This window comes from Panthera tigris, chromosome A2, assembly GCF_018350195.1.
Source record: "Panthera tigris isolate Pti1 chromosome A2, P.tigris_Pti1_mat1.1, whole genome shotgun sequence".
NCBI lineage: Eukaryota > Metazoa > Chordata > Mammalia > Carnivora > Felidae > Panthera > Panthera tigris.
Window position 1 is genome coordinate 17,207,461 of NC_056661.1, and position 12,781 is coordinate 17,220,241.

The 12,781-nt window shown below is 47.8% G+C and overlaps 1 protein-coding gene across 8 annotated transcripts in view; it reads left to right on the plus strand.

The window, feature by feature from the left end:
* The window catches only part of DHX30 (DExH-box helicase 30), a 30,247-nt gene that overhangs the window by 2,491 nt on the left and 14,975 nt on the right, over positions 1-12,781 (plus strand). The window contains exons 2-7 of one of the 8 annotated variants that reach the window (XM_042978818.1): positions 81-175; positions 842-948; positions 2,067-2,121; positions 6,999-7,094; positions 8,210-8,238; positions 10,630-10,689. In XM_042978818.1, coding sequence (XP_042834752.1) covers positions 924-948; positions 2,067-2,121; positions 6,999-7,094; positions 8,210-8,238; positions 10,630-10,689 — 265 coding nt within the window. In that variant the 5' untranslated portion in view covers positions 81-175; positions 842-923. Of the gene's footprint in view, positions 1-80; positions 176-841; positions 949-2,066; positions 2,122-6,998; positions 7,095-8,209; positions 8,239-10,445; positions 10,558-10,612; positions 10,690-12,293; positions 12,507-12,781 lie in introns of those variants that run through there. The other 7 variants (XM_042978820.1, XM_042978822.1, XM_042978821.1 and 4 more) reach the window with 7 other exon arrangements.

The following is a 12,781-nucleotide window of genomic DNA, read 5'->3' on the forward strand; positions in this document are numbered from 1 at the left end:
AATGAATTTCATTGGTCTGCAGCAACTTTATTTTCCCTGTGGGTCCCATCACTCTAGTGACCCAGGCTTCTATTTTCTAGGAGGAGGCCCAGCCTCGTGATGAGGAATAGCAAGGAGAGAATTCAGCTCCAGTTCAGAAGCCTACAAAATCTGAGACTGTCACTGCTCTTGTAAGGTAAGTTGATTTAGCCATGCACACATAGTAGTGGTGGATCTCATGCTCAGCCACACTGTAAAGCAAAGACATGCATTAAATCCACTTGTGACTATCTTGGAAGACATTAGTTAGTCGTTATGGAATCTTTCTGTCCTTGAATCATCCCACAGTGACTCTACCTGGAATTAAGTAGTGTTTCATTATGCAAGAAATCTTGACATAAAATTATTTTACTTATCTCTGAATTATTTAACAGAAACTCTGCATCATAAAAGTTTCCAATATAATTATATTTCAAGGAACACAGCTTTTTTTTTTTTTTTAATCTCTATGAAATGTTCTAGAGCTCAGTAAAATATCTCTGAAACATCCTATCTTGAATATCATATGTATTTTTTAGGCCAATACAGGTAAAGATAGTGTTATGTGAGCCTTGGAGAGGGTCAGGGACTTTTTAAAAGCAAAACTAAGAGTCTGTTTACAAGCAAATTGATTTACTCTTTCTCGCAAGAAAGTATTGTCTCAAATAATAATCATTTACATGTTTTGGATTTTTATAGTACTCAGGTTTTCTTTAAGATTAGAATCTCAAATTACACCCTTTTTCTTTTAATTTGGGTAGAAGGAGTCTGTAGAATGTAACTTCTTAAAATGAATTGTGTCCTTGTTGATATTGTATTGAAGTTTCCTCTCTGAGCTACCATATCCTATCGGCTGAAATTTCCGGCATCCCTGGGGGAGAGGAGGCCATCAGGGCAGACCTGCTATGGACCTGAAAGATTCGGCCCCAGGTCAGCCCTCCACCCCTATCCCCCACGATTTAGGAATGAGATGGGAAGGCAGTCAGGAGCAGAAGTGTAGGCCCCATTAGACTCCTTGCAATATTGGACATTATCCTGATTTGCTAAAACAGTGTGTAGATTTTTTTTTTAATTTTTTAAAATGTTTACTCATTTTTGAGAGAGAAACAGACACAGAGCACAAGTGGGAGAGGGCAGAGAGAGTGGGAGATACAGAATCCAAAGCAGGCTCCATGCTCTGAGCTGTCAGCACAGAGTTCAATGTGGGGCTTGAACCCATGAACCGTGAGATCATGACCTGAGCTGAAGTCAGATACTTAACTGACTGAGCCACCCAGGAGCCTTGTGTAGATATTTTTAAACTAAGGCCATATAAGGTTATGCACCAGTCCAGGAGTACTACATTATTAAGAACATCTATAAGTGAGTTTGAGTATTTTTTAAACAAAATCAATAAACTGGAGGTGTTATTTATTTGTATGCGTGTATGATTTAAGTCTCGAGGTATACTCTTCAGTTAAATGATCAAAATGCACCAAAAATTTTGCTCAAGAGTTGAACTTCAACTTAGTATTTGTTATTTCATAGACTCTACCGTGAAGAAAAGCTTTGTATCTTGAATCACGATAGTTACTCTTGATATTGCTGTCCGGTCCCACCGCTTGGGGCTTGACCTAGTTGTGTGAAAGCCCAGTAAACCAGTTTGTCTATAAGGCACTCGTTAGTCCCATTTGCCGATACCACATGAGGAAAGGGGTCCATGTAGAATTTCCTTTCTTCCCAGAAGTCCCAGGAAAGCTGCAAGTACTGTGATGAAGTGGAAATATGTCTCTCAGGATAAAATACCTCTCGTTCTGTTTAGCAGGGTTCAGGGAGTTTAGGACAGAGAAACGAAGAAAGCTCTTAATGAGTAAGAAACAAAGACATGTAATTACTCTAGAGTGGAGATGGCCCTTCCATCCTTAAGAGTGGGAGCAGCAGTTGGGTCTCATCAGTGAAGAGCTTCATTTTTCTCACCTTCTGGAAAGTGCTCTCTGTGTTATTGAAGTCTTCTCTGTGGGATCCTGGACCAAGAATAGTAACCATTGCCTCTCTGCCCTCCTTCTTAGGATTCCAGCTTTCCCTCCTGGCCAGAAATGTTCAGCCTGGACTCATTCAGAAAAGGTAAGAATGTAGCTGTGCTGGTGACCTCATGCTCTTCCTCCCTGTGATGGGCAGCTGTGAGGGCTATGAAGATCCCTCACCAGTGTGTAGTCCTTAGACCCCTTTTTTGTATGACTTTCCATTGTCCTTTCTCTGCCTTCCTCTTGCACGGGGCTTATAACCTGTGTCTGAGTCCTTGTCAGAGTACCTGTGTTCATTTGCTGCCCCTCCCCCCGAATATCCTCTCAGACACACTCACTGCTTTTTGAAATCCCAGCTCTTTTTCTAAGCCAGCGTTTTACACCATTTCCTCTGTGAACCATTCTTGATTCTGTCAACCAAATGCAACCTCTCCTCTGTCTGATTTCCTCCGCACCAGATCTGTACTTTCTTGTGCTTAGTCTATTCTGAATTAATCTTTGCATCCCTAGATTAGAAGCTCCCTGTAGCCAGGGCCTCTTGGGCTCCTTCATCGTCCGTTGTACCTGGCACAGCATTGTGCACAGGGTAGGTGTCAATAAATGTTGGTGGAAGCGGATTGAGTCATTTTTACATTAGTGGTTGTAGAAGCTGGCAAGTTTTGGAATCAGTGCTCTCCAGCACATTGGGTAAAAGGGTTGCATAAGCAGTGTCAGGACTGAGCCATGGCTGGGCCGAAGGGTAGCTAGCATTCATTCCTGCTTTCAGGAAGTGCTGTAGCTGGTGAAGTCTTCAAGGGCCGTACCCCAGGGAGCTTTGCATATCTTAGGAGCATGACTTTTCTTCTTTAAGGGAACAGGGAGTAAAAGTCCTTCACCTCTATTGAAGCTGACCACCAGGCACCTGTCTAGCATATTTTACAAATCAATGAACACCATACAGGCCTTCCATAACTGCCGATTAAAAAGGTCCTCCCCATTGTGTCTCCTCTCCCACTTATGTTCCTACAGGCCTGGAAAACCTTGCCCTAGTGCTGCCTGTTGAATGGGGTCAGAAGGAGGGCTGGATATACCGGAGCTCAGAGCAGCCTCTTCTTGCCTCCCTGTTTGTTTTTAGCCACCTTGTCTGTTTTCATATTGCATGAAAAAATTCATCTCTGTCATCTTGGTTTTGCTGGTTAACTATCTGAAAAGGGAAACATTGGGTTTGAGATTAGTGTGCACAGCACATTTTGAGCTGAAAATTAAGTACACTCAATTGCCTTGTGTTTACTGGTTAATCAGTGGGCTTCGTTTTCCACCCACTTGTGAAAGTTGGATGCAAATAAGTTCTCTTATGGTGGCAGTGCCTGAATGGACAGCACTGATTTTGTAAAGAGGTAGGAGCCCCATGAAATCATAATCCTCCTTTTTTCTGCATTACTTAACTCCCCCATGATAGGGAGATGGTGAGAGTGAGAGAGTTTGGGGGCAAAATTCCTGTATAGCATTTGTGATTTTTCGTTCTAGGCTGGGGATTGATTTGTTCAAGAGGCTTTTCATCAGGGGTGACACGGTTAGCATTCAGTTTCATGGGAGACAACAGCCTCACTGAGCAAAAGTTCTGGAGCCAGATGCCTGGTTCATGTCACACTTCTACACCCTTGGTGGCCAAGGCTGGAGGCAGGAGTTTGAGCCTCCATGCCTCCGTTTCCTCACGATGTAAGTGGGCTGGATCATAGTACCTGCCTCGTCGGGTTGTTTTAAGGATCAGATGAGTTAATACGTGTAAAGAGCTTAGAACAGGGCCTGACACCTGGTAAGTTCACAAGCCATGATACTAAGTAGCTTCAGGATGTAATAATCAGACATAGTCTGATTTAGGACCTTACTTTCCACACAGGTAAGTGTTATATTCTTAACAACAACCATTTTATGCTTGAAGGTCTCAGGGTAAACCATTAATCAGAAAGTTTACTGCCTTGAATATTTTCCTTCAGGCAAACGTACCTTTTCTTTTCTGACTATAAGGCTGACTGCTCTTTCCTGTCTTCTGAAGGCTGGTATCACTTGTGGTTTGCACCATAACCTTGACAACTGGTCATGTGTGGCCTTGTGACATTTTTCTTGTTGTGTAGGACTGTTCTTTATCTCTCATGGAGTTTTTATGTTTCTTTGCTCCTCATGATGAGATTATTAGCTCCATAAGGTGTCACGAATCTTGAAGGGAAACATCACATAGTGGAAAGCTTGAGTCAGACTGGCTGGGGTTCGAATCTGGTCCCCACTCACACTAGCAAGGTGGAAACTCCCTGATCCTGTTTCTCAGCCTCTATCTTCAGAGGTGTAATGAAGATTAGGGATAATATAAGAAAAGCACTTGGGTGTGATCTGTCCCTAGCCCTCAGTCTTGAGTTGGCAGGCCCTTGATACATGTGAATAGATTGATCTATTTGAGGTGCAGCTCTGTAGCCGGTGTTTTTTGTTTGTTTGTTTAATTTTTATTTAATTTTTTCTATGTTTATTTTTGAGAGAGAGACAGAGAGACAGTGTGTGAGTGGGGGAGGGGCAGAGAAAGAAGGAGACACAGAATCTGAAGCAGGCTCGAGGCTCTGAACTGTCAGCACAGAGTCTGACACGGGGCTCGAGCTCACAAACCATGAGATCATGACCTGAGCTGAAGTCGGATACTTAACTGAGGGAACCACCCAGGCGTCCCTGTAGCCGGTGTTTTGCAGGAGAGTGACAGCCTGTCCTCAGCATGCGGTGTGCTGTGTGGCTGCACGATTGATCACCTATGTACGAGATGCTAGAGCGGAGACAGCTATGTGTCAATGATGTTTTCTTGTACTCAGGAGCTTACAGTCTCAGTGGGATAGGTCATTTGATGGATCCGAAGGCAGTAGCCATAGCAGTTCCCTGCAGCACTGTGGACAGTGGCCCCCTGGGTCTGTGGTTACCGTCTTTTCTCTTATGTAATTCAACAGAGCTGCCAATGCCTCCCAACTAGTGTGCGTGTGTGCCTGGTAAGTGGCCTGTTACTGTCTTTGCCAACATCCCATCACAAGTTTCTTGTCTGTCAGCAGTAATGCCATCAGAATCAGGCCTCAAAGAACAAGCTGAGTCTTTTACAGGCGGCACAAACCTTTGAAAAACACTAGATCAACAGCAAGAATGTGCAATTTTCCTCCAGCTCCACGGTTAGAAGAGGGCCCAGATATGTTGTAGGATTATAACACCCCCCCATTACTGAAAATGCTTAATGAAACAAATAATCATCAAATCATTTATTCTTTTTGTTTGTTTTCAATCCAGCCCCCCTGGATATGAATGAGAATCCTGCTCAAACAGGACTGGAGAGGTTGAGCTGGTCATTTTCCACCTTAGTTTCAAGATAAACCTTGATCCTAGATACTTTGTTCCAGAATACCCTACAGGCATTTCTGCTGTAACCCTGGGTGTGTGTTTTCTGCAAAATCACGCACCTCTGATACTATAAGAGGGCTTGTGGGAAAGACAGAGTTGAGGCAATAATACAGCTGCAAGTTTATGGCCAGAGTGTGAAAGCAGCAGTCCCTGGCACCTGGGAAGATGCTTTGGACTGCCGAGGCAGGCAGCTCAACGTGATGCTAAAAATGTGCAAAGTGCGTTCTAACGGGAAGAGCTGGCAGATGCTGAGGCCGTGCAGGTGGCAGTGGAGCTGTGAGCCCGTGGGGCTGCCACTAAGGAGTGTGTGCAGCTGGCAGTGTGGGGGAGGAGGATCTCAGTGCAGGTACTTGCTTTTCCCTCCAACATTTTATTACGGAAATTTTCAAAACTACTGAAATGTTGAAGTCATTGTATAGTGAACACCCATCTGTCCATCACCTCGATTCCCTATAGGCACTCCATTTTAATTTTTAAAAAATATAGTTGGAAGGGTCTTTTGTTTTCCTGCTCTAAATTATAATTCTACCTCTGCTATTTCAGTCCCCTTGCCTTAGGAAACTCAACATTCGAACCAAGTGTTCTCCTGTTTTACTGTTATCATTCCCCTATGTACCAACTGTGTACAAGCCAATTTGCATTATGGAAATGGGTGTCACGGTAGCAGAACAGACTGCTGCTTAAGCATGTAGTGTGTGTGGCTGTCTCTCTCTGCTCCTCTCCTGCTCCATTTAGTGTACTGAAATTAGTGGGGCAAAGAAAGCAGAGAACTCATGCACCCTTTCCCCAGACCCAGTGATTCTCTGGCGTTGTCACCATGTAGGTGATGTTAAACACATGGAGCCTTACTTACCCATACATGCCCACCTTCCCATGGGACAGTGATGTTCATGTATATCAAAGTTTTGGAACTTAAAAATGTGCTTTGTAGGTCACTGACCTACAAGTAGTATTTAATCTGCAAATGAATGAAAGTGTTTGGAGTGGCAAGTCATTAACTTTTAGAAAGAGGGAGAAGACTGGTAAGTGTGGGTCTGGTCTTGACTTTCAGGGAGGACCCCAGCAGTCAGTTGGTCCTTCTCTTGCCCATTTCTTAGAGGGAAAGAATAATTTGAGATCTGGTAGCTAACGTGGTCATCTGGGAACCCACAGCAGATACAGGGAGAGCTACCGTAAGTGGATGACAGATAAGGGGATTTACACGGTACCATGATTTTTCAGTTTTTAATTGTTTTCCTGTCTCATCCTCATAATTCAAGACTATAGAGGACGATGTGAGATGGGTATTGAAGTCACATAAGGTGGCTTTGCAAACAGGGAGAGTTGAGGGCTCTTTTGAGAGTCAGGAAGGGATCTCTACAAAGCTATACTATATCACATCCATATAAAACAATTGCCTTCTTTCTGTGTGGAATTGGTGGCACTGTTTCTCAGAACCTGTGACTGGCTCAACAAACCGTCCAGCAGCCCTGCTGCCCAGAGCTCCTCACAGATGCTCTGGAGTGAGTCTGTTCAGGGGTCTGTAACTGGGAGGGGTGAGAACATGTCACCCTGATGCCCTCTCTCTTTCCCCAGATCGGGCCCAGCACAGGCAGCGTCAGTGCAAACTTCCCCCACCCCGCCTTCCACCCATGTGTGTCAACCCTGCCCCTGGAGGGACCATCTCTCGAGGTAAGGGAGGAGCCTTGCCTCCAGCATCAACTTGGTCCAGGGTCTGTGGGGAGGTGGGTGGTAGTGGGAGCCCAGGTACCAGGGTCATGGTCCTCTGGAGACCAAGTGAGAAGTGGGGCTAGTGGAGCTGTTGGAACCCTCAGGGGAGAGATCATTTGGAGAGGTCTGGGTTATTTCATGATCCTTGGCCACGTGGCTTAGACCCTATGGTCTCATCAGGCCTCCTTGTGTGACCAGGCATAAAGCCTAGGCTCAGTCTGGGTGTTCAGCACTCGTGTGGAGAATCTGCAGGGCTTGGATCTTCTAGGCAGTCCCTGGCTAAGGTGGTTTAGAAAGGGCAGGGTGCTTGTAGCAGGGCCAGAACAGAAAGCCCTAGCCAGGCCCAGTGTCCTCCATCTTGGAGGCTTTGGGGATGCCTGGAAGATCCCCTTCTATCACCCCCCATTCCTCAAAGCACTTTACTGACATTAAAATGTTTTTTTAGTCTGTGTGGCAGGGTAGGCTCTGCCTTTGATTGGGGAGAATGTCAGAGTACCCAGACAGGTGATAACTCACCTCAGGTTCCACTGGAACCCAGGGATGGGCCAGGAATAGGACCCAGGGAAGCATCTCTGCCTGTGAGCGTCTCCTCTCTTCCCTCAGACTTAGCTCTTTTCCAGGTCTGCTAAGACCAGTGCTCTTGGTGGCTTCTTGCTTGTCCTGACAGCTGCCCCTCTCTGCCCCATTGGCTGCCTGTTCACACCCCTACCCCAGCTGCCTAGTGGAAGAACGCTAATTTAGATCACAGAGTCTTTGCCTCATGTGGAGACAGCATTCCACTTTAGGTTCTGTCTGTAAAGTGCTTTGAAGGTCAGGAGCTCAGGAAGGGTCGGGGAACACAGGGCACCTCAGTTTGCACAGCACATGCTGCTGCCCTATTCCCATGCAGTTTCCATATGTGATGCCCTCCTGCTGCAGTGGCCCTGACTCCACACAGCAGCATAGAAATAAATATTTCCAGCCCCCTTGGCCATTTGACTTAGATATTAGAGAAATGCCACCCCCCTACCATTACCAAAACAAGAGTTGATTGCCCTTTTTTTTTTCTTTCTTAAAATGCCCTGTAACTCGAAAAGGCTGAACGTTAACATTTCCAACATGGCAGGTGAGTGGCTTTGAGAGTGTCAGATGTGCTGTGGCTAAGCTTAAAGATGGTTAGGTGGGATGAACCAGGCCGCATGACTAGGCAGTGCCTCCTTGAGCACATGCAGAGAAGGCTGCTGTGCTTGGTGGGGGTGGGGAAAGGGAGGCAGCTGCTCCTGGTGGGGGACAGTCCCTGCACTGTCTTCCCTGGAGGAGCACAGACCCCCTGAGCCCGATTGTCTCCTCACAGCTGCGCCTCCAGAAGGCATCTGTGGGTGTATGTATCTTTGCCTCCCTTCTCTCTCTCTCTCTCTCTCTCTGTTTCTTTCCCTCTCTCCCTAAAAAAGTTTCTTGCCTCCATTTCTTCATCCCAGAGGCAACAGACCTCTTAGTCCACCCCTGACTGTTGGACCTTTCTGCCATGCTTTCTGATTCCCTGGAGGCCTCACTGGTGCCTCTGCCTTTAAGAAGGAAGTGTGTGTGGCAGAAATGGTCTCTCTGGTGTTCAGATAGGAAAACAGCACTCAGAAATGGTGGCCACTTGAATAGGTTTGGTCCCATCAGGGTCAAATTTGGAATTGGAAAAAGCTATCATCTCCTTTCGTGGTCTACCCCCACTCTACTGCCAACCTCTTACCAAGGCCTCTTTCGTAAAGGGGGAAGAACTTAAGAGCCTCTTCTGCCAGTCTTTCCCACCTACCCGGCTGTGAGACATAGAGCACTGGAAAGTAACAAGGAATAACACCCCTTCTGGCAGGATCCTGGGGCCACAGGACTAGTCCTTCCTGTTCATTCCCTCATTCAAATGTGTCCCCTCTTCTTGGTGCGATAGATTTACCTTGAGGGACCCTGCTGTGGCTTTATATATATGGACAGAAAAGCTGTGAGGATGGGTGGTGTGGTCAGGGTGGCCACCTGGCTCCTGTATCTACCTTTACCTTTCTTGTTGCCAGCCAAGGGGACCATTTCTTGCCATTTTGATCATCCACAAAATCTGTGGTTGAGTCCATTGACGAAATGTTGGCTGAGACGCTCCTTCTCACTTTCTCTCCAGAAGTTCTCCGGTCTGCCCAAAGTCTGGACTATCTTGGGCTTCCTCTTTTTTTTTTTTTTTTTTTTTTAATGTTTATTTTTGAGAGAGAGAGAGAGACAGAGCATGAGCTGGGGAGGGGCAGAGAGAGAGGGAGACACAGAATCCGAAGCAGGCTCCAGGCTCTGTGCTGTCAGCACAGAGCCCAACGCGGGGCTCGAACCCACAGACAGTGAGATCACGACCTGAGCTGAAGTCAGACGCGTAACTGACTGAGCCACCGAGGTGCCCCTTGGGCTTCCTCGTAATTGCTTTTTCCTGGGGCTTCTGAAGTTTAGGGTCCTAAAACATCCTCCTGTGTATTCCGCAGATCCTTTACACTTTAATTCCACACTGCCAGATGTTGTTTAGCATATTTAGTACCAGATGTCATGCTTGATTCAGAAATGAACAGCGAGATCCCTGAGCCAGTGAAACGTCTTTTTTCAAAAGTTTCTTCCTTTTCACAGGCAAAGGAGTCACTCCCCAAAGAATGGAGAGTGGAGGAGAAGTCTTTAATTTTGGTGGAAAGCAAGAGGGCATACCTGAGCCCTTCTAACTTTCTTCAAGATTCTCTAAGGCAGGAGTCGGCAAACTTTCTTTAAGGGTTGGAAAAGACATATTCGAGGCTTTGTGGGTCATATGGTTTCTCTTGCAGCTCCTTAACTCGGCTGTTATAATGCAAAAGCAGTGATAGATAATACATAAACAAATGAGCATGGCTATGTTCCAATAAAACTTTATTTATAAAAATAGGCAGTGGGTGGATTTGATCTGCAGACTGTAGTTTTGCAGCCTCTGCTTTAGACCAAAGAGGAGAAGATCACAAAACCAGAAGGTTTTCAAGAGCTAGTATAAGGGTTACCCTCATTTTACAAAGGGCAGTGAGGTTTGTGGAAGTGAAATATTTGCTCTAGGTGATACCAGCTATTAGAGCCCAGATGCAGCAAGTGAAATAGAAAAGGGGGACAAGGTCCCTGAGGACCAACTAGTTGGTTGGTATCATGTGATGCTTTTTTTAAACATAAAATTTCAAACATCTGTTTGAAATATGTTTTTTGGAAATAGATAAAATAGTATAGTAACACCCCCCTGGCCCACCCATGCACTTATCACCCTGGTTGAACAGGGTGTCTCTCCCTCCACTTTGGCCCCTTTAGGAGCAGATCCAAGAAATCATAGCATTCTGACCTCAGCCCAAGTGGCTGTCAGAGTGCTATACTGAGGGCCTGCTGAATGAAGCACCATGATGGGCCCAGGGCCTGCTTTCAGGTGTGTGTTGGCGGGGAGGGAGGGCGGGGGGGTCAGGGAATGTCTTTCTGTCTAGACTTTTGTTTCCTTCAGCTTTCAGATACCACAATTTTCAAAATTTGGCCTCAGCCCCTAATGCCATGACCAGTCTTGGTAAGCCTCTCGATTCTTTTGAGGGAATTTGGGCTGATAATAGTCCTTGAAAACTATCCTGAAGCTGGGTGGATGCCTTGGCTTTTGGCAAATTAGAGTGCCACTTGCCCAAATTCAAAGCAATTGTAGAACTGTATTCTGCCCCAACAGTCTTGCCACCTCAATGTAGGTGATCTAGATAGGGGTGTTTGATACAGATGGTGGTGTCCCCTTGTGAGGTCAGCCCACTGCTGCCAAGGCCACCTTCCCCTTTGCCCCTTTCCTGCTAGAAGCTCTCTGAGGAGGGAAGGGAGGAACTGGAGTTGAAGCTGCCCCACCCTGCCCTGGGTCTGTCTTTAAGGGATCTGTCCTCTCTTGTCTCAGACCTCAGTGGAGGGACTTCTCTAGAGCACTGTGCAGAGCCGCCTTCCAGACATTCCCATTTCATCCTGACCAGAGCCATACCAAATGAGTAGAGCAACTATGTCCTCATTTTCCCAACTGATGAAATTGCCCAAGGTTCACAGCTGGCAAGTGGCAGAGGTTGGACTAAGCACAAATATTAAGACTTAAATCCCATGTTCTTGACACAGGCCAGCAATTCCAATTGTGGTCTCAGACCTGTAGTCTCATTATCATCTGGGAACTTGTTAAAAATGCAGATTCTTGGGCCACACTACAGACCTAATGAATAAGAAACCTTGGGGGGGGGGTGGCTTCCAGTAATGTTTTCACAAGCTCTCCAGGAGTCATCAGAGTCAGATCTAGAATTATAAAACAAACAAACAAACAAACAAACCCAGCCCTCGCAGCTTATCCCCAGCTGCACTGCCAGCCTCTAACTAAGCCCCTCCCTGTCACTGTCACTGCCCCAACATGCAGATTCTGTGTCATTCCTAGCCGAGCCAAATCTCTGTTCCTCAGTGCCATACGAGGCAGAAGGGGAACGAGCCTGGCTAGAACCCAGGCATTGTAGTTTGGAAACAGAATTCCATTTGGCTTTCAAACAAGTAAAAAAACAGCAGCCTCAGACTCGCACTGCTGGACCATCTCAGTTCTTGGCCACGTTTTCCAAGTCTGGTATTTTTCACTTTGACTCCAGCCCTGGGATTAAAACTGGTCTTATGTTCAAGAGGTCTTGCCTGTCCTGGATCCGGATTCTCCATCAGGGTTACTTTGTAAGCCATTATTAAATGAGATGGGGGTGCCCTGGTTTCGCAGTTATCCTCACTCTTAGGTCTGGAGTGCAAGCCAGTTTGTCAGGGCACGTGAGAGGTATTTATGAGCAGTGGGCGGGACCTAGAAGGAACTTGGGAGTTCATCTCCTTGGATGGACGTTGAGCTAAGGCCTGAACTTTTCCCAAAAAGCCCCCTTACGTCTCCCTGCCCCCGATTCAGACAACGAGCCTGTGCGTTTGCGTTTAACGGGAGAGTGAATTCAGCTGGGTGCCCGCGGTCCCAGGCTGCCCACGGGCGCGGCTGAGTGGGCGGGGAGCGCGGGCTCCGAGAACGCCTCCGCCGGCCCCCACCGCCGGTCCTCCCGGCCGCCAGGGGGCGTTCGGGTCGCTGCTCCCACGCTCCCGCCCCATCCCTGCAGGGCTCCGCGCCCGCGGGGGCCGGCGGGAGCGCGATGGCGGCCGCCAGGAGGTTTATGGCGCTGGCTGCCGGCGTCGCTCCGCGCCTGCGACCGCCGGGTCCCCGCGCCGCCGGGCGACAGGGACGCTCACGCGGCCTGTCGTCAGGCTGCGCCCGCCCCGATCACACGAAGGAGGCCGCCGAGGCCGAGGCAGGGGTGGCCCCCAGCGGGCCCGGGGAAGGCGACGGAAGCATGGTGAACGGTGAGGGCGGGGGCGGTCGGGCCGCGACGCCCTTGGCTCCCGGGGCTTGAAGAGCTGGGGGGCGCGGGCCGGGGTCAGGCTTGGTGGGCCGGGGCCCCTCTCCGCTAGGGGCCGAGACCGCCGGCCGCTGGCGGGCTGCAGTGCTGCTGTTGTAAAGCTCAGTGTGGCACAGGCCCAAACGGACCCCCGGCGCGGAGGTTCGGGGATTGGAGCGCCTGCACCTGGCATGAATAGGTTAGAGGCGCGGTACCTGGAGGGCGTGGGGAAAAAGAGGA